Below are 17836 nucleotides of genomic sequence, written 5' to 3' on the forward strand. Positions count from 1 at the left end.
GTTGTCTGTGAACAGCCCTGTGTGCTGGGACCAGAGGAATGAGATCTCAAGCTGTGTGTCTGGGAAAGGAGAAAGTGTGTCTGGCTCTTCTTTGTCTGTGGAGCAGACAGAAGGGGCCTTTCAGCCAGTGATAGTTGAGGGTCGTGCAGTTGACTCAGAGTTGGTTCAGGATTCAGCTAAAGCCCAGGAAGGGAAGGGTCCTAAGTTTCGCAAAAAGAAAAGGAGTACTTGTGGCACCTTAGAGACTAACCAATTTATTTGAGCATGATGAACTGAGCTGTGGCTCACGAAAGCTCATGCTCAAATAAATTGGTTAGTCTCTAAGGTGCCACAAGTACTCCTTTTCTTTTTGCGAATACAGACTAACACGGCTGTTCCTCTGAAACCGGTCCTAAGTTTGTGTCTGCTCAGGAGAATGGCCCTGTAACCAGGTCGCATCCAGTTAGTGTCTATGTAAAATCCCAGAGCCCAGACAATTCTGGTGCTTGTATTTTGCCTGTTGCTAGTGTGTTGTTGGAAAGGGTGTCGCAACTCTGTCTAATCAGGGTGAGATCCTAGCCAGGGCACAAGGAGAGCAGGAAGGTGATTTGATTGTGTTACCTACGGAGGGTGTGAAAACCTGTCGCAAGAAGGAAAAGATTCCTGAACTTGTGTGTGGCAAAGGGAAGGAGAATGCTTCTAACCTTTTATCTAGGAAGTCTGTAAGTTTGCCTGAAAGGGGATTGTGTAGGAATCCGCTGGATGGGCCAGAGGTGACTCTGGATGTAAGGGAGACCCAGAAAGAGTCTGTTGTTGCTCAGGACAGTGTTCCTCTAGAGCAAGCCCTAGGTGAAGAGGGTAAGGGCAGAATTTCTGTGAGGGGTGAATTGTTGCATAGAAAAGCCCTAGGGAAAGGAATCCTCATGGAGTCTTTGCAAGCAGTTTACTGCAACTGAAGGGTGTGAAAGTGATTTAATCAGGAAAGTTTCAGTTCCTAACAGCCAGAAATTTTCCGTTGTGAATGGATCCACTGACTTTCCTGTTGAAGGATCCAGTGTGGATAGCGTTGAGAAGGTCTCAGGTGGAGTGAAAGCTTTTCAGAAAGTTAAACAGTCCGATAACCAAGTCGCTGTGTTTGGCCAGCTTGTTGGGGAGACAAGGTTGTTGAGAAAGGGGTGTCTCCATGTTAGTTCTGTAAGTGAACAGTATGTGACCCAGGTCAAGATGGGGGCTTTTAACCAAGAGAGCCTGAATTGCAGGCCTCCAGACTGGAGCGCTGGGAGAAGACCCAATCCCAGTTTGACCCCCGGGGGTTTCGGGGTGGCAAAAGGGCACGGGCCGCATAAACCTTCCCACATGCAGCATATGAGTGCTATCGACCACCCCTGACCTAAGGGAGGGCGTGAAACTGGAAGGGCCTGGTGTAACTCCCACCAAGGAATGGGAGAGATGCTGGGACATCCATGGGAACGTTGGTGGCTTCGAACTTCCCCAGGTCACGGGCTAAAGTGACCCCACTCAGTTTGGTCACGAAGCAGGGAGAGATGTGATGAAGTGGGACTGTTCTTAATGTTTCCTCTGAATAGTGTGGGAGTGCCTCAGTTTCCCCTATGCAGTTCTTAAGTGTCTAGGTGGTGGGGTAAAGGTGTATGATCATTGCAGAGTCCCAGAGGGCAGGTGTGTGCAGGGGTCTGGACACAGAGAATGGCCGACACCCTTTTTCCTGGCAACTGATGGCCTGGGCCCTTCCCCCCTGCAAGGTGAGAGCTAAAGGGTTGGAGAACAAAGGAATCCGGTGACCTCCTGGCCCGGGGAAAGGGACAAAGCCAAGAGGAGTGGGGGCTGGAGAGAGTTTCAGTTTGGGGCTGGCTGGGACATGGAGTGAAGTGGAGAAGTGGTTGTCTGGCTCACTGCCCCCCAAAATGGACCCAGCTGAGGGGTCCGGTTCTCTGCACCTACAAGCTCTGTGTTAGACCATGTTCCTGTCGTCTAATAAACCTTCTGTTTTACTGTCTGGCTGAGAGTCACATCTGACTGTGAAGTTGGGGGGCAGGACCCTCTGGCTTCCCCAGGAGCCCCGCCTGAGCGGACTCGCTGTGGGAAGTGCACGGAGGGGCAGAGGATGCTGAATGCTCTGAGCCCAGGAACGTTGAAGCTGGGTGAGCTGTGTGTCCTGCAGACAGGCTGCTCACAGAAAGGAGACTTCCCCAGAGTCCTGCCTGGCTTCATGGGGAGCAGTTCCAGAGCATCGCCCAGGGACTCCGTGACAAGAGGTTGCTTCAGCTCAGGTGGCAGGGGGCTGTGCTTGGGGAGCAGGAGGCTGGCGTTCTCGCCCTCCCACGGTGGAGCTCGGTGAGACAGTGTGACATGGCAGCCACGCTGCCCCGTTCACCACCCGCCCAGGAAAGAGCCATGAGCATGACGCTCTTGCACCTGCTAGCTTTAAAGGCATCCGTGTCAATCCCTCTCCCCCAGGAGCATCAGCCTGGGTTTGCTGGAGGGTGAGGGGCACTTAGCGTCCGTGGCCAATCGTGCCTGGGCCTTTCTGCTCCAACTGCCAGCAGGGGGCAAATCAGTGCCGGGATGGGGCTGTGTTCTATCAGGTTGGTTCATGTGGGCCACCGGACCGGATCAGCACCCTCCCCGAGCTGGAGTAGCAGCTGTGTGGTTCAGTTCGATTCCACTTTGGAGTCCTTTTTGCCCAGTCTGAGCTGGCTGGCTGGAGCCTCTCCGGGAGAGTGTAGGGAGGCCCTGTGGTATCTCAGCAGTTCCCCGCGGGGCCAATTGTCCCCCAGGATCTGGAGCTACAGCCAGCTTCAGATAGTCCAGGTCACATAAGTTCCCCTGGAGAATCATCACCCACTGTCCTAGGCTTTTGATCTCTCTGATCCTCTCTGGAAACTGTCTGTCCCGGCGTAGGCGTTAACCGGCCCTTCCAGGCCTTTGAAGTGCTGTCCCATGCCTGGGGGTTTGGAATCAAGGAACAAGAGCTTCTCCATCAAAGCACCATGCCGTCTGCTCCCCAGCTAGGGGGGCACCATCTCGGTGTGCCCATGCGCACGTGGCGAAGGGCAAAGCTAGATGTGGCCCCTTGTGTCCCACGGAGCAGGATGCGGCTTCTGGCCGCCTGGCCGGCTCATTTCTCCCTGCAGCGGAGATGCTCGGCTCAGCTTTGCTGAGGGCTTTGGGGGCAGCGTGGTCACCCATCTCGGGAGGCAGGGAACGACCTTGGGCTGGGGGGCACTTTGGAGCCCATGGCTGACGGGACGTTTGTCGCTGACTCCAGCTGGGCCTGGATTTGGCTCCTCCGCCATGTGTGTTGAGGATGACCGCCCCTCCTTGTCTGCAGCCACCAGCAGCACAGCGGACATGCTTTAGCAGCGCTCACGGTGCCTTGTGCTTTCTGGGACATCTTGAACTCTGTCTGTCGGTCTGACCACTGCGCTCAGCTCCCATCCTGCAGACACGAATGCACGTGCTGCCTGGTGCACACGGGAGCAGTCCCACAGGCGTCACCACCCCAGAACATCTGTCCTGGCCAACCTCTGGCTGTGTCATTAGAGTCACAAAGGGGCAGCTGTTTATCGAGGGGAATAAAGAATAAATCCTGCTGATGGAAGCGGGGATGCAGCAGGAGCTGGACCCATCATCCACCAGTCGCTGGAGTGAAACCAGCCTCTGCGAGGTGCTGGTCCGGTACTGTGGCGATGGGAGAGGTGTGAAATTTCGGGGCGATAGCAAGGATGTTAGCCCGTGTGCTGAACGGGAGGGTCTCTCTGGATAACCCCAAGCACGGCACGGGCACAGGCTTCCCTTGCAATACAAACCTCAGCCGAGGCAAGTGACTTTTTGATGAGTCTGAGGTGACAGGCTCCCATCTGCCTCCCTGCCCAGGGCGGGCTGTCTTCACATGTCAGCCAGCAAACATGCTTCTCCCTAGCATCACGGCCAGCCCAGAGCACCGGGGCCATTAAACCAAGAAGACAATAATCGTAACACCCAACGGGCAGGGCGGGCCCCCAGTAAAGCAGCCACGTGTACATTGTCTGTGACGCAGCCGGATGAGCATTTCTCCCCCACCCCTGCACGGCTGTCGCCCAGCGAGCAGGGTAGGGCGAAGGGCCGGGAGAGGCTGCGCCAGGCTGGCCTTGTGCTGGGTGTTGCCCGGGCAGGCGCAGGCGGCTGCAGGCTGTGAATCCGGAACACGGGAGTGATGCTCCTCTCCCGTCTCTAGCCTGGCTCAGCCACACTGTCAGCGAGCAGGGTCTGCGAGGGGTCGTCACCTGCTGCGAAGCCAGGCGCCCCGGCAGATTCCCTCTGGGTCCCCATGCAGCAGTCACGTGGGGGAAGCTCCCTGAAAGGCCCAAGCGGCTGTAGGAAAAGCAGCACCAGAGTCTTCCAGCCAGTAATTGGGAGCATCAGAGATGGGGGCACCTCCCGCTGGCAGCGAGGGCTCAGCCCACGGGGAGCTGGGCCGCAGAGGCCAATGCTGCAGCCTTCCAAGATCTGCGTGCTAGCTCCAGAGGAGGGCTGGCAGGACCCGCATCTCGGGCGGAAGGAGGGGCCATCAGGGAGCTCAGCTGGGCAGGGCCCAAGCACCTCCAGGCAGAGGGATTTTGCTGGATGGAGCTGATGTGGGGACCGGGCGCTGCTGAGCGGGAAGCACCAGCCTGAAAGCTGAGCTCTGGGGCCCACATGCTAAAGGCAGGGAGCCTGCACGTGCCCCAAGGGAGCCCTGCTCAGCAGAGCGGAGAATGCTCAAGCCCGCGTGTGGCAAAGCCCAGAGCCCGGTGGGAATGTGGGGAGCAGAAGGGATAGGAGATGGGACAAGGACGTCCTCCCAGCACTGTGCAGAGAACTGGGTCATTGCACTCAGGTGGCAGCTGCTGGGGGCACTGCACTGGTTGGATGACAGAGGGTGTCTCTGTATTGCATGGGGGGCTGGTGCAGTCCCAAGGGGCTGCATGTTTGTTGGTGCCCCAGTGGGCAGCTCAGAGCTGCTCCTTACCCTGCTGGGCTGGAGTGAGGAGCAGGGTTTGCAGAGTGAAGAGGGTCCCCTCTGCATTTTGACAGGGAGGTTCTGGAGGGAAAGGTGACAGGATGCTGCTCTCCCTGAGCGGCACCTCCTTGTGTCTGAGAGCGTTTCCCTGAGTGATGCACCAGGCCGTGCCCACGCTCGTCCCAGCACGGTCCTGGCCTCCTCGCCAAGTGCCTGCAGCTCAGGTCCATCCTGCTCCTCTCTGCCAAGTGGCAGCCACGTGAAAGTCTCCCTCAGCCTGTGCGAACTCCCCATGCACATGTGGCAGGGGCGTGCTAGCGAACCGTGGCCAAGCCACTGCCCGGGGCCTCTGCTGCTGGATGCAACTGTCTCCGATCTGCAGCATTGCCAAGGGCTCTGCGTTTTGTTACCAATGGTACAAAACTACTCAAGGTAGCTAAGTCCCAGGCAGACTGCGAAGAGCTACAAAGGGACCTCACAAAACTGGGCGACTGGGCAACAGAATGGCAGTTGAAATTCAGTGCTGATAAATGCAAAGTAATGCACTTTGGAAAACATTATCCCACCTATACATATAAAATGATGGGGTCTAAATTAGCTGTTATCACTCGAGAACGAGATCTTGGCGTCATTGTGGAGAGTTCTCTAAAAACATCCACTCAATGTGCAGCAGCAGTCAAAAAACTGAACAGAATGCTGGGAATCATTAAGAAAAGGGATAGATAATAAGACAGAAAATATCATGTTGCCTCTCTATAAATCCATGGTACGCCACATCTTGAATACTGTGTGCTGATGTGGTCGCCCCATCTCAAAAAAGAGATATTGGAATTGGAAAAGGTTCAGAAAAGGGCAACAAAATTGATTAGGGGTATGGAACGGCTTCCGCATGAGGAGAGATTAATAAAACTGGGACTTTTCAGCTTGGTAAAGAGATGACTCAGGGAGGAGATGACAGAGGTCTATAAAATCTTGACTGGGGCGGAGAAAGTAAATAAGGAAGTGTTATTTACTCCTTCTCATAACACAAGAACTAGGGGTCACCAAATGAAATTAACAGGCAGCAAGTGTAAAACAAACCAAAGGAAGTATTTTTTCACACAACGCACAGTCATCTTGTGAAACTCCTTGCCAGAGGATGTTGTGAAGGCCAAGGCCATGACAGGGTTCAATAAAGAACTAGGTAAGTTCCTGGAGGACAGGTCCATCAATGACTATTAGCCAGGATGGGCAGGGATGGTGTCCCTACCTCTGTTTGCCAGAAGCTGGGAATGGGCCACAGGGGATGGATCACTTGATGATTCCCTGTTCTATTCATTCCCTCTGGGGCACCTGGCCCTGGCCGCGGTTGGCAGACAGGACACTGGGCTAGATGGGCCTTTGGCTGACCCAGTCTGGCCGTTCTGATGTTCGTATGGGTGAGTCGTCTGTGGCAGGGCTGGCTCGGCAGCACCCAGAGAGGAGGTGGCTGTGCTGGGGGTGAGGGCATCCCAATGCCCCTTGCAGCGTGAAGGGTGGATGCTGGCACTGAGGGGCAGGGCTGGCCACAGGCTCAGGAGCAGCTGTGTGCTGTGCCAAGGCAGTGACCCGTCGTGTTCCAGGCACAGTACAGCCTGTGAGGAGAGTCGCTCTGCACCGAGCCCAGCCGTCCCCGCACTGAGATAGCAATGGCTGACTGAGCACAGGCCTCGTTAGTAATTAGCTCTTCTCATGTTCAAAGCTCCTTTTGAGCACTAACGAGGAGATGTGGAGCCATTGCACCGGGGTGGCACCTGCCATGGCCAGTGCACTAGGCAAACAGTCACCCTGGCATGGAACATTCTCTCGGGGAAACTGAGACTCTCAGAGGGGAAGGGTCTTGCCCAAGGCTCTCGAGTGAGTCAGAGCAGAGCAGAGCGGGGAGTACAACCCAGGCACTCCAGGACGCCCGGCCCCCTGCTCTATGGGCAAGACAAGGCTGTTAAATTGGCTCGCCCGTCCCACTCCCCTCCAAGCCAGCTGAGTGGTAATGAGATGCAAACATCTTTATAACCCTTCCCTGCACCTGAGCTGTTTGGTGTGAGCCACAGGTGGCTCAGGGACTGATGGAGGAGCTCGACCCCTGCACCAGACTCAGCACATGGGTTGGGTGGCTCTGGAGGGGCCACTCGGGGTCTTGCTGGGCCCTGAGGCTGTCGGTCAGGTGAGGGGACGTCTCCTGCAGGCTGACAGGGCTTCTGGAGCCTGGGGGATTTGACCCCACAGCTGGACTTGCTCATTCCCTCTGGCATTGCCAGGACACTGGGACCTGCTGCGTCTGGGCTGGTTCTTCAGACCAAGCACCAAACCCTATTTAGCAGCCCCATGCGCTGAATGAGAGGGAAGATGCTTCTCTGCCAGGCGGTGGGCTCCTGGCAGCCCCTGGCCTGGCGTTGGGATGGCTGTGGCAATGCCTGTGGCTGCTAAGCATTTGTGGAAGCCCCGTATTGCCTCTCGGGTGGGGCTGTGTTCAGAGGCAGAGAGCAGGCAGGAGGCTGCTGGCCGGGGTGTCTCTGGCTGGGGGAGGGGGAGTCTGACTGGCCTATGCAAGACACCAGCGAATGAGCCTGGACCCATCCCTGAAGGGAATCCTCTGGGCAAGCGTCCTGAGGCTGATACCCCAGCACCATGCGCTCGCCCGTCCAGTGCTGCAGGCCAGGTTTGCCCTCCATACTCCCTCCCGTTACAGGTTTGCCGTTGGCATTATTTTCCCCGGATGGATTAGCTGCATTTGTCCAGGTCCCACCCATGTTTCCTGCTTCTCTCCTGCCCTCCCCGCTGGGGCTTGCAGCTCCCCACGTTTAGCGTCAGCTGGCAGTTCACTTGCGTGCTACCCTGTCAGTGTGCCAGCCAGCCTGGACTGCCGTTCCGGGGCCCAGGTAGGAGGCAGTGTTGCATGCTGCCCGGTGGCGGGGGTGGGGGGGTTAGACAGAGCGACTGAAGTCCCTTCATGCTCAGCTGGAGGAGTGAGCACGTTGGCGCGGAATGGCTTGGTCTTTAGAACATAGCGCATGGTTCGCTTAACTGCCAGCTGCTTGCAGGGGTTTCTCTTTGTATGGGCACCCAGATACCCTATTGCTGGGTGCCTGTAAGGGGGTATATAACTCTGTCCTGGTCTGGAAGGGGTTAACTGGAAGCCAGGGGCTCAGGTGCTCCTCTGTGGGTGTACGGGTGGGGAGGTTAGGCCTGGGTTCAGCATTTAAAATCGGAGGAAGCCCATGGGTGGGAGGAGGAAGGGGCATGGAGCAGAGTGAGCTGGAGCCTGCCTGAGCCCTTGGGTGAGGGGTGGAGCGTGCCAGCCCCTGGGCTGTGGGGCCAACTGAGGCTAGACAGCCGGGCGGTCTGCAACGGCAGCAGCCCCCTGCCATCAGGTGGTGACCGGCCAAAGGTTTGGTTGTTTTGTCATTTCTGCTGAACTTGGGTAAATGATGCTGTGGCCCTGGATGGGACTGACCCCTGTGGAGTGGCCTGGCCAGAGGGCCAGGGACTCCGACGCTGGGCAGGCCAAAGGGCCGTGGGGGAAACTGAGACAGAGTGGCTGCGTTGCTACGTCTGCCACAAGGGGGCGTGCTGGAGCTGCACCTTTGCTGCTGTGCCCTAGAACGAGCAGGAGGGTGAGAGAGAGGCCTGTTGTTCTACAAGGGACTGGGGTTGGATTGAGCCCTGGGTTAGCTCTGCGGGCCCTGGGGCTGGTCTCAGATCGGGTCAGCCCTGGAGCACGTTGCTCTCTGAGTGAATTTTCTCCCTTTGAGAGCTGCGGCTCCAAACAGGAACATCAGCGCAGGCCTGGCCTGGCCCAGCCGGGGGTCTCATGATGGGGGTCCTGGGAGCTGCGAGAGGTGCGCGGGGCACCAGCCCAGGCTGCAAGCTGGGGGGGATAAAGCAGAGGTGGGTTAATGAATCACACGTTTATTAAGAGAGAAAAGGTTCTTTGCAAAACACAGTGGCCTGAGCTGGCCAGAGAGGAACACACCCCAAGGCTGCAGGAACAGCCCCTGGCTCCCTGGCCAGGGGCCCCAAATTCAGGACACAAAGCAGTCCCTCAGGAGGGCACCCCCGAAACAGTTAATGGCGGGCAGGGGGTGCTTGGGAGAGTAAGCTACCAGAATGGAAGAGCGACTGGGCCAAGGAGCATCTTCCCCAGCCCTTGTAGCAGGTGGATCCCAGGGCACCAGCACTCACAGGCCTAGGGAGGGAACACAAGCCCTGGAGAGAAGGAGGGGACATGAGTTAGAGACTTGAATGAGCCTGAGTTCTATATAATGGCCCCGGCCCCCACGCTGTGTTCTGCTCCGTTCCGCACCCACTACTGCAGTATCCAACCATCCCGCAGGACTGAGCTAGGAGACATGACATAGTGTGTGTTCAGTGGCGTTCCTCTGGGGATTCACTGCCTGGGCTCCCCAGAAACCCAAGCCACCTGCTTTCTCCCCAGATTATAAACAAGACAACTGTTTTCCTTCTAAATCACATCTAACAGGCTAAGCTGTATTGTCCCAGATACTGCACACTTCTCTGCCCTGTGAATCAAACTCTCTCTCTGTACATTTCAGAGTAGCAGCCCTGTTAGTCTATATCCGTAAAAAGAACAGGAGGACTTGTGGCACCTTAGAGACCAACCAATTTATTTGAGCATAAGCTTTTGTGAGCTACAGCTGCATCCAGTGAAGTGAGCTGTAGCTCATGAAAGCTTATGCTCAAATAAATTTGTTAGTCTCTAAGGTGCCACAAGTCCTCCTTTTCTTTCTCTGTAGATTGTCTCTTGTTCTATTGTAAGCCCGAAATTGTGAAAGGCAAGTCTGCACTCAAACAACATCTGGAGTGTATCCACCACATTTACAAGATGTTAATGGATTTTGCTTGTTTTCATGGTAGAGGACGGCTGCACTCTCGAAGGCAGAGGCACTGGATAGCTCGAGAAGGAACCTGAACAATCTAATCACCAAACCAGGGTACAACTTTGAATTATTAAAAGAAATTGCTTAAAAGGGGGGAAATTTCAATGAATAACATGAGCTAATTCTGAACTACAGCCCTTGAAATGAACCAAACCTCAAAAGCCTCTGCTGAGAAAGATATATGACGAGACAACTGGCTCTGTGGATGAGGGGAAAGCAGTGGACGTGTTATTCCTTGACTTTAGCAAAGCTTTTGACACGGTCTCCCACAGTATTTTTGCCAGCAAGTTAAAGAAGTATGGGCTGGATGAATGGACTATAAGGTGGGTAGAAAGCTGGCTAGATTGTCGGGCTCAACGGGTAGTGATCAATGGCTCCATGTCTAGTTGGCAGGCGGTATCAAGCGGAGTGCCCCAAGGGTCAGTCCTGGGGCCGGTTTTGTTCAATATCTTCATTAATTATCTGGAGGATGGCGTGGATTGCACCCTCAGCAAGTTTGCAGATGACACTAAACTGGGAGAAGCGGTAGGTATGCTGGAGGGTAGGGATAGGATACAGAGGGCCCTAGACAAATTAGAGGATTGGGCCAAAAGAAATCTGATGAGGTTCAACAAGGACAAGTGCAGAGTCCTGCACTTAGGACGGAAGAATCCCATGCACCGCTACAGACTAGGGACCGAATGGCTAGGCAGCAGTTCTGCGGAAAAGGACCTAGGAGTGACAGTGGATGAGAAGCTGGATATGAGTCAGCAGTGTGCCCTTGTTGTCAAGAAGGCCAGTGGCATTTTGGGCTGTATAAGTAGGGGCATTGCCAGCAGATCGAGGGATGTGATTGTTCCCCTCTATTTGACATTGCTGAGGCCTCATCTGGAGTACTGTGTCCAGTTTTGGGCCCCAACCTACAAGAAGGATGTGGAAAAATTGGAAAGAGTCCAGCGGAGGGCAACAAAAATGATTAGGGGACTGGAACACATGACTTATGAGGAGAGGCTGAGGGAACTGGGATTGTTTAGTCTGCGGAAGGGAAGAATGAGGGGGGATTTGATAGCTGCTTTCAACTACTTGAAAGGGGGTTCCAGAGAGGATGAATCTAGACTGTTCTCAGTGGTGGCAGATGACAGAACGAGGAGTAATGGTCTCAAGTTGCAGTGGGGGAGGTTTAGGTTGGATATTAGGAAAAAAATGTTCACTAGGAGGGTGGTGAAACACTGAAATGGGTTATCTAGGGAGGTGGTGGAATCTCCTTCCTTAGAGGTTTTTAAGGTCAGGCTTGACAAAGCCCTGGCTGGGTTGATTTAGCTGGGGATTGGTCCTGCTTTGAGCAGGGGGTTGGACTAGATGACCTCCTGAGGTCCCTTCCAACCCTGATATTCTATGATTCTATGAAAGGGACTGAATAAATCTGTTCTACACCAGAGTCATCTAGTGGGTACAGAGGGAAGCAGCAGAGAACTGGAGAGCTGAAATCTGATCACCCAGATGGCAAGTGGGCACTAGCCATCAGAGGGGGCCTGGCTTCCCCTCCCCCAACAAGCCCTGGAGTCAGGGTATGTTAAGCTGAGGTCACCACTGGGCTCGGGAAGTCGCTGCAGAAGCCCGAGTGGGACCAACAGCTGCCTGGAGCAGCTGTGTGGGAAGGACTCTTCTCCCAGCCCCGGGTTAAGAGAATAAGAAGTGAGATTTAGGTTGTGTTTCCCCTATAGTCTCTAACATCAGAACTGCAGGTTTCTTGCTAAAGCCTGGGCTGCACTCAAAAGTCAAATTGACCCTGCTCTGTCACTCAGGGTGTGAAAAACCGACACCCTTGAGCAGCGTAAAGTGACCTAACCGCGGTGCAGACAGCGCCAGGTCACTGGGAGAATTCCTCCCTCGACCTAGCCACGGCCTCGTGGGGCGGTGGATTCCCTGCCCCGTGGGAGACCCCTGCCCTCGGTGTAGGTGAGCTGCAACGCTGCAGCGGCTCACATGCAGACAAGCCTGAAGTCTATGTTCCCTAGTGAGACCGCAGGTAACCTGTGATAGATGTTAACTAATGCTGTATGCAAGCGCACCAAGCAAACGGGCCTAAGAGATTTGAACCATAGCTTTAAGCAATTGCTTTTGATATTCTAAACTCGCCCCTTTTGGACCCATTCATTCCAATAGCAGGGACCACACTCTTCAAAATGCCTGACAGAGAAGTGCCTCCTTAGTCCGCGGAGAAACACTGGCCGGGCGATGAGTGTGTTAGACCCTGCCGAACTGGCAGTCATGTGTCAGTGCAACAAGAAATCTCAGTGATTTGCATTGTTCTTTGGTGCACTTGTTGAGCCTCAAGCCTACGCTCTGACAATTGCTTGCACGACTGTATTTGTGTTCAGCACAGGCCCAGAGCTTTGTGCCCGCACGTGATTGGTGAGCTGTCGATGGCGAACTGGTGCCAGTCTGTCGGACGGTTAAGAATAACTCAGTGCCTTGGTGTGAGAAATCCTGCCCAAGTTAAATGGTGAATTTAAATTAGTAAGCTCCCTGGACTCCCTAAAAGGGGGTTCTCCTACTAGAGCCTGTGCGAATATCCCCCATCACACGGACCCTATTGGCAAGCCTAGTTTGTTAGATTTCAGCTTTAAAAAAATCTAACCAGCCCCTCGGAAAACTCCTAAGGTGCCCCCCGTTCAAGCTTGTCACTGGAGGTGCTGAGTGACGGGCTCACTGTGCCTGGGCCTTGCGTCTCATCTCTGCTCTGCACTGCTGCTCCCTAGAGATGCTCTGAATTCCAGGGTCACCACGAGAGCGCGAGCAGCTGCCGGGCCGGGGAACCCAGAGCTGGTGCAAGTGGAGCCCAGCTGGTCTCACTAGGAACGCCCCGGCCAAGGCTACAGCCTGTAACTGCCCACAGATGGGCCCAGCCAGGAGAGAGGAATCCACTTCTGGCTTCAGCTAAGACACCCAGCCCTGGGCAAATTGGCAGGTCCTGGTTTCTCAATGAGTGATCCCGACTCCTCCCATTGGCCATTAGCCCTGGAGGTGGAGTTGTGGGGTCCTGTGATTGGAACATCCCCAGTGTCCGAGCCTGGGGCAGGGCTCCGAGCAAAGCGATTCCCCTAATCCTACCTCACATTACTGTCGTGCAGACGTGGCCACATCCGTTGCTGCAGCACTTCTGCCTCCTGCGGCACTGCGCATCAGAACTGCACAATTCCACACAAATGCTGCCGCCAGCTGGCCTTGGACAAACGCCGGGTCTCCCTGCAGCACAGAACAATCTCCTGGCAGTCACACCCCCTGGAGACACCAGCTCAACCCTACCCGCTCCACGTGAGGACGCAGGGTGGGTGTGAGCCAGGGTGTGAGTGGGAGGGAAGTGGGTCGGGCTAGGGATGAAGAGATACCCTGCCGCCTGCCCCCGGCCTCGTGAGCTGGGAGCTCACCATAGGGGAGAGGAAAGAAACCACCCCATCCAGTCTGAGTAGAGACTCTGAGGCCGGTGGCTGGGGGCAGCGGGATCATCCAGGCCTGGTTAATGGGGCTGGGGTCCTGTCCCTTCCCTGAGTGACCCCGACCTCTCCTCCCTGCTCATCCCCCCAAGGTGCTGGGAGCATCCGAGTCCAGGGCAGAGTCTGACGTGAACCTGGGTCTGACCTCACCTCGCGGTCGGGTTATTGGTGTAATACAGACGTGGCCACACCCATTGCTGCAGCACTTTCGTCCTGGAGGACAGGAATCGTCCCCCCGGCATCTCTCCACACAGATCCCTGGGCCTCGGATGTTGGGGCAGGCTCCAGGTCGCACTGCAATGCAGAATAGGCACACGGCAGTCAGGCAGTATCGTCCTAAAGCTGCCCTGACTCTGTCTCCGCCTCGCTGCATAGCTGCTGCCTAGGACAGGCCCCTGCCTGCTGGCTTCCTGCTCCGCACTTAGAGACCTGGTACCCAGAGCTTCCCGCCGCTATGCGGACTCCGCTGCCCGCTTGTCCCTTCACCCTGGTCGAGGGCCCCAGCCTGCTGCTGAGCCTGGAACGGGTGAGGAGACCTGCTCGCCAAACCCCGCATGCCGCATGCAGCCAGCAGGACTCACCTGGCCCCACCGAGGAGGTGGGGCGCCTGCTGGCTTCTGGGAGAGGAGAGTCACAGAGCCCAATGGCAACAGAGCCCTGCCCTGAGCCCTTCTCCTCCCAGCTGCACTAGCGGGGCCAAGGCCAGGAGTACCAGCTGCTTGCCCAGGGCAGGCTCCCGTCGTACCTACGAACAGAGCAGGACAGGAGGGGACGCTGTCACCATGGCCTGGGCTGGGCTGGCAGGCGGCTCCTCTCTGCTGACCTGAGCTGCTCTCTCTACTCACCTTGAGCAGCCGCAGGCGGCAGCTGGGCCCAGACGGCCAGGAGCCCCAGGAGGAGGACGATGGCCCCTGACTTCATGGTGCTGCCGGGAGCCGGGTCTGAGTGCCCAGGGCTGAGCCGGGCTGGGATTTAAACCCTGGCGCAGGCGGGGCTGGGTGGGAGAGGGAGGGGCTGGCTTGCAGCTGAGCAACGGGGACCTAACTTCCTCCTGACTCCATTTCACAGGAGAACTTGTGCCGTAGCCCTGAGGGCCTGTCCTGTCCCTCTGGGCAGGGCCGGGCTGTTGAGAAATCCCCTTGGAAGGCGGAGAACCCAAAGCTGTATGTGGGGAGATGTTGCCTGCGCCGTGTGGGATGGGGCTCCCCCAGAGAGGGTGGCAGGAGCAGCTCAGGGGGGTCCCACCATGTTCTGCTCACCCCCCAAGCAAGGGTAACTGTCCCTGTGGGGTGGGCTGGTGCCTGGATGGGCAGCTCACAGATCCACAGGCTATGTCCACCCTTGGAGCTCAGGGGGAATTGCCAGCTCCGGCAGACATGCTCTCATCCCGCTAGTGAGCTAAGAACGGGAATGTCGCCGGGGCAGCGGGTCCATGGTGGGTGGCGGCATGAGGTGAACTGCCTGGAGGACATACCCCTGGGTTCGTCCATACTCGGGATGCCTAACCCATGCCCTGCTCGCCGCTGACTCCGGCTACACTCCCTGTTGAGTGCACGAGCTGGATGAGAGCTAGTGTGGGACTCACGGCCCTGGCTCCTAGTGTGGACAGAGGCACAGAGTGTCAGGCCAGAGGGGCCATTAGCTCATCAAGTCCGACCTCCTGCAGGGCACAGGCCAGACCATTTCCCTCCCCAGGCTGTGAGCCCAGGGATTGTGTTTGGCTAAAGGGCTGGCGCCGAATGCCATGCGTGGCAGTGGTGGGCGGGCTGGGGGGAGTGACCGGGGGGCAGTGGCCATGGGGTACCTGGGAATCAGGATTCTCTCTCTCTTTGTTCCTGCCACTGGGATGTCGTTAGGATGGAAGCCCTGAGATAGCGTCCCTGCCCCCATCCTGCTGTCATTAGCAATCAGAGAACAGTCCTGCCCTGGCAGATCCAGCCACAACGCCCGACGCCCAACGGGGCTCTTCAGCGGGGATCCCACAGGCCAGCTGCACTCTGCAGGGGAGAGTCTCTAGCTGCTGCTAAATGTCAGGCCCCTTTGGTCGATGTTTTGACCCTGCTCCGAGCTGCGGCCCAGGGTGAGCTGATCCCCTGGCCGGCTGGGGAGGAGTGTGAGGCCCAGTGAGGAACAGCTCCTGGTGAAACGGCCCGAGTGACTGGTGGAGAAAATGGACCAGGAGCGGGGAGCAGAGTGTGCGTCAGGAGAAGAGGGTCTGGCACGTTCCGCACGTGTCTGTTCTCAGGAGCACGAGGACTCCAGCCCAGACTCCTGGAAACTCAGACCAGAGCCCCCCTACCCCCAAGTGTCCCAGCAGGAACATCCTGACTGATCCTCCCCCGGATGCTCCTAGGCGTAGTTTGACTCTGTGCGTGGGGGGCTCCCGCCAGGCCAATGGGGCCGCGCATTCTGAGGGAGGCAAATTCTGCGCCTGCCTGAGACTTGCAGGGCTGGGCCCGCCGTGGGGTCACCGCTGGCCCGTGGGGCTGGGTGCCTGCCCTGGTGTTTGTTTGGGTCTTCCACAGGGACCCGGGGGGGGGGGGGATTTTATCAGGGCCGGGGGTGGCTAATGCACAGGAGCCCCCAGCCGGGGGGGGCCTTGGAAGCCATGGCTGGAAATCACTCTGTCTCCAGGGGCTTGGGCAGGACTGGGCCTCCCCACTCCAGCCCGTGGGTTTCCTGTTGACTTGCCCCTGTGGGGTTTTTTACAGGGTGACTCCCACTGCAGCTGCGTTTGCAAACCTGGAAGTGGTGCTGGGGACAGGGTAGCTGCTTCATGCCCTGTCTCCTCTGCTCCATTTCCCCTTGCCCCCCACCCCTTTGTTCAGCCAGGCTGAGGTTTGACGACCACCCTGCACTCCGGGCCACCCTCCAGCTGCTCACAGCTGCTGGCAAGGCTGGGGCTGGCTGGCGGCTCACTGGCGATGGCCTCCCCTGCCATTGGGCAATGCCCTGACCTGCTGCTTCTCTACAAAGAGCAGCAGCTTTTCCTGCAGGGCCTCAGTACCAACAAGAGGAAGAAGATCCCCAAGCGCTCGGCTTCTAGGAACATGAAGCAGTGGAAGTGGCAGCTGCCACCAAAGTAGCAGCCAGCAGCGGGGGCTGCAGCCGGAAGACTGAGGGTAAGGGGAGGTGGGACGTGACTCCAGCTCTTCGGGGGGCAGCCTAAGCTTTAAATTGCACCCTCCTCCCACTATCGACATCTACGGTTGGGTGGCAATGCCCCCCCAGGCCCCCCCATCTCATAAAAAATACAGCCAAGTGCCGAGAAGGTTTGGTGTTTTGTAAACCCCACTAGACACCTAGCTGCATCTTTGGGTGTGTAAAAGGTTTTGAAACTCTGTCCTTAAGGCACTGGTGTGGGGTCAGACAGGAAGTTCCTGGGGGGAGCAGAACCCAGGTCTCTCAGGGCCAGCTCCCTGTCCAGAAGACCAGCCGCTCTCTCTGCTGTATGGTGCAAAAAGAGAGGACTCTGATAGCTGGGAGCAAAACCAAGCTGGCCAGTTCTCGGAGACTCCAGCACACGGTCCCAGGCAGCTAGGAAGGAGGTCATGGCTGACAGCATGAAAAGCAGCACAGAGATCAGGAAAGCTGGAGAATGAGAGTCAGATGAGAGGAGATGACTTAACTCCCCAGGGGTGGCAGGTTTGGCCTGAGGCTGGGCTGTACAGCAATGGCTACTGGGCAATTTTACATTTTAACTGAAAACCATTTTGTTCAGTCATTTTTTGTCCTGAGTTTGAGAAAAGGAAGGAATGAGAAAGTGTCATATAAGGTATCCGATGTGTTTATGCCTCAATTTCTTTGGGTTTCAATTGTACCCAGGCCAATTCCAGAACAAAGAACAGAAACTGCATCCACAGAGTCCATAAAGCTGACAATTATTGTCATGATTTGTATTCACTGAGCACCATCGGTGTGCTCAGCACTGTTCAGAATATGCCAAAAAATCCAGTCCCTGAGCCAATGCATATACGATGTGCAACTCTCGATAAGATGGCTCAGATATTTAAGGATGAAGTGTATAGTTATTGAGCACTTGTTAACATCTGTGAGTGGAGGCACTGATGGCAACAAAAGTTTTCCTGGATTAAGCACTAGAAGATTTAACCCACCAACTTTATTTCAAGAAGAAGAGCTGCCCAGAGCTCCTGTGCCTGAATATTTTCCTTTCCTGCCTGCAGTGGCCCTGACAGACCTCAGAAGATTCAATTCTTTCTCAACTTTAAAAAGCAGAATTTTCTTGGTGTTTGGTTTTAAATATTCTCCTGTGAGAACTGCAACTCAGTCACTGTAGTGTTGTGTTTAAGAGCCTTCGGTGAGAGACATCCCTTAAGGGAGGATCTAATAATGGAGATTCTCTATGTCCTAGTAAGGAGGAGAGGACGGAAGATGATAAAATACAGGTAGGATCTGATGAGAAACAGTCAAATGAAAAAAAGTCGCATTCAATTACATCATGTAAT

At 56.0% G+C, this 17836-nt stretch overlaps 1 protein-coding gene across 1 annotated transcript; it reads right to left on the bottom strand.

Annotated features, from left to right (window-relative positions):
* Positions 1 to 8889: 8889 nt before the first annotated feature.
* Positions 8890 to 14318, bottom strand: LOC125622023 (WAP four-disulfide core domain protein 18-like). Its single transcript, XM_048819568.2, has 4 exons — positions 14216 to 14318; positions 13521 to 13664; positions 12988 to 13122; positions 8890 to 9202 (listed from the first exon to the last, which is right to left on the bottom strand). The coding sequence occupies exons 1-3, from the start codon at positions 14289 to 14291 to the stop codon at positions 12989 to 12991; spliced, it is 354 nt and encodes a 117-aa protein (XP_048675525.1). The 5' UTR covers positions 14292 to 14318; the 3' UTR covers positions 8890 to 9202; position 12988.
* Between the last annotated feature and the right edge of the window lie 3518 nt (positions 14319 to 17836).

The sequence above is a fragment of the Caretta caretta genome, chromosome 13, assembly GCF_965140235.1.
Source record: "Caretta caretta isolate rCarCar2 chromosome 13, rCarCar1.hap1, whole genome shotgun sequence".
Taxonomy (NCBI): Eukaryota; Metazoa; Chordata; order Testudines; family Cheloniidae; genus Caretta; species Caretta caretta.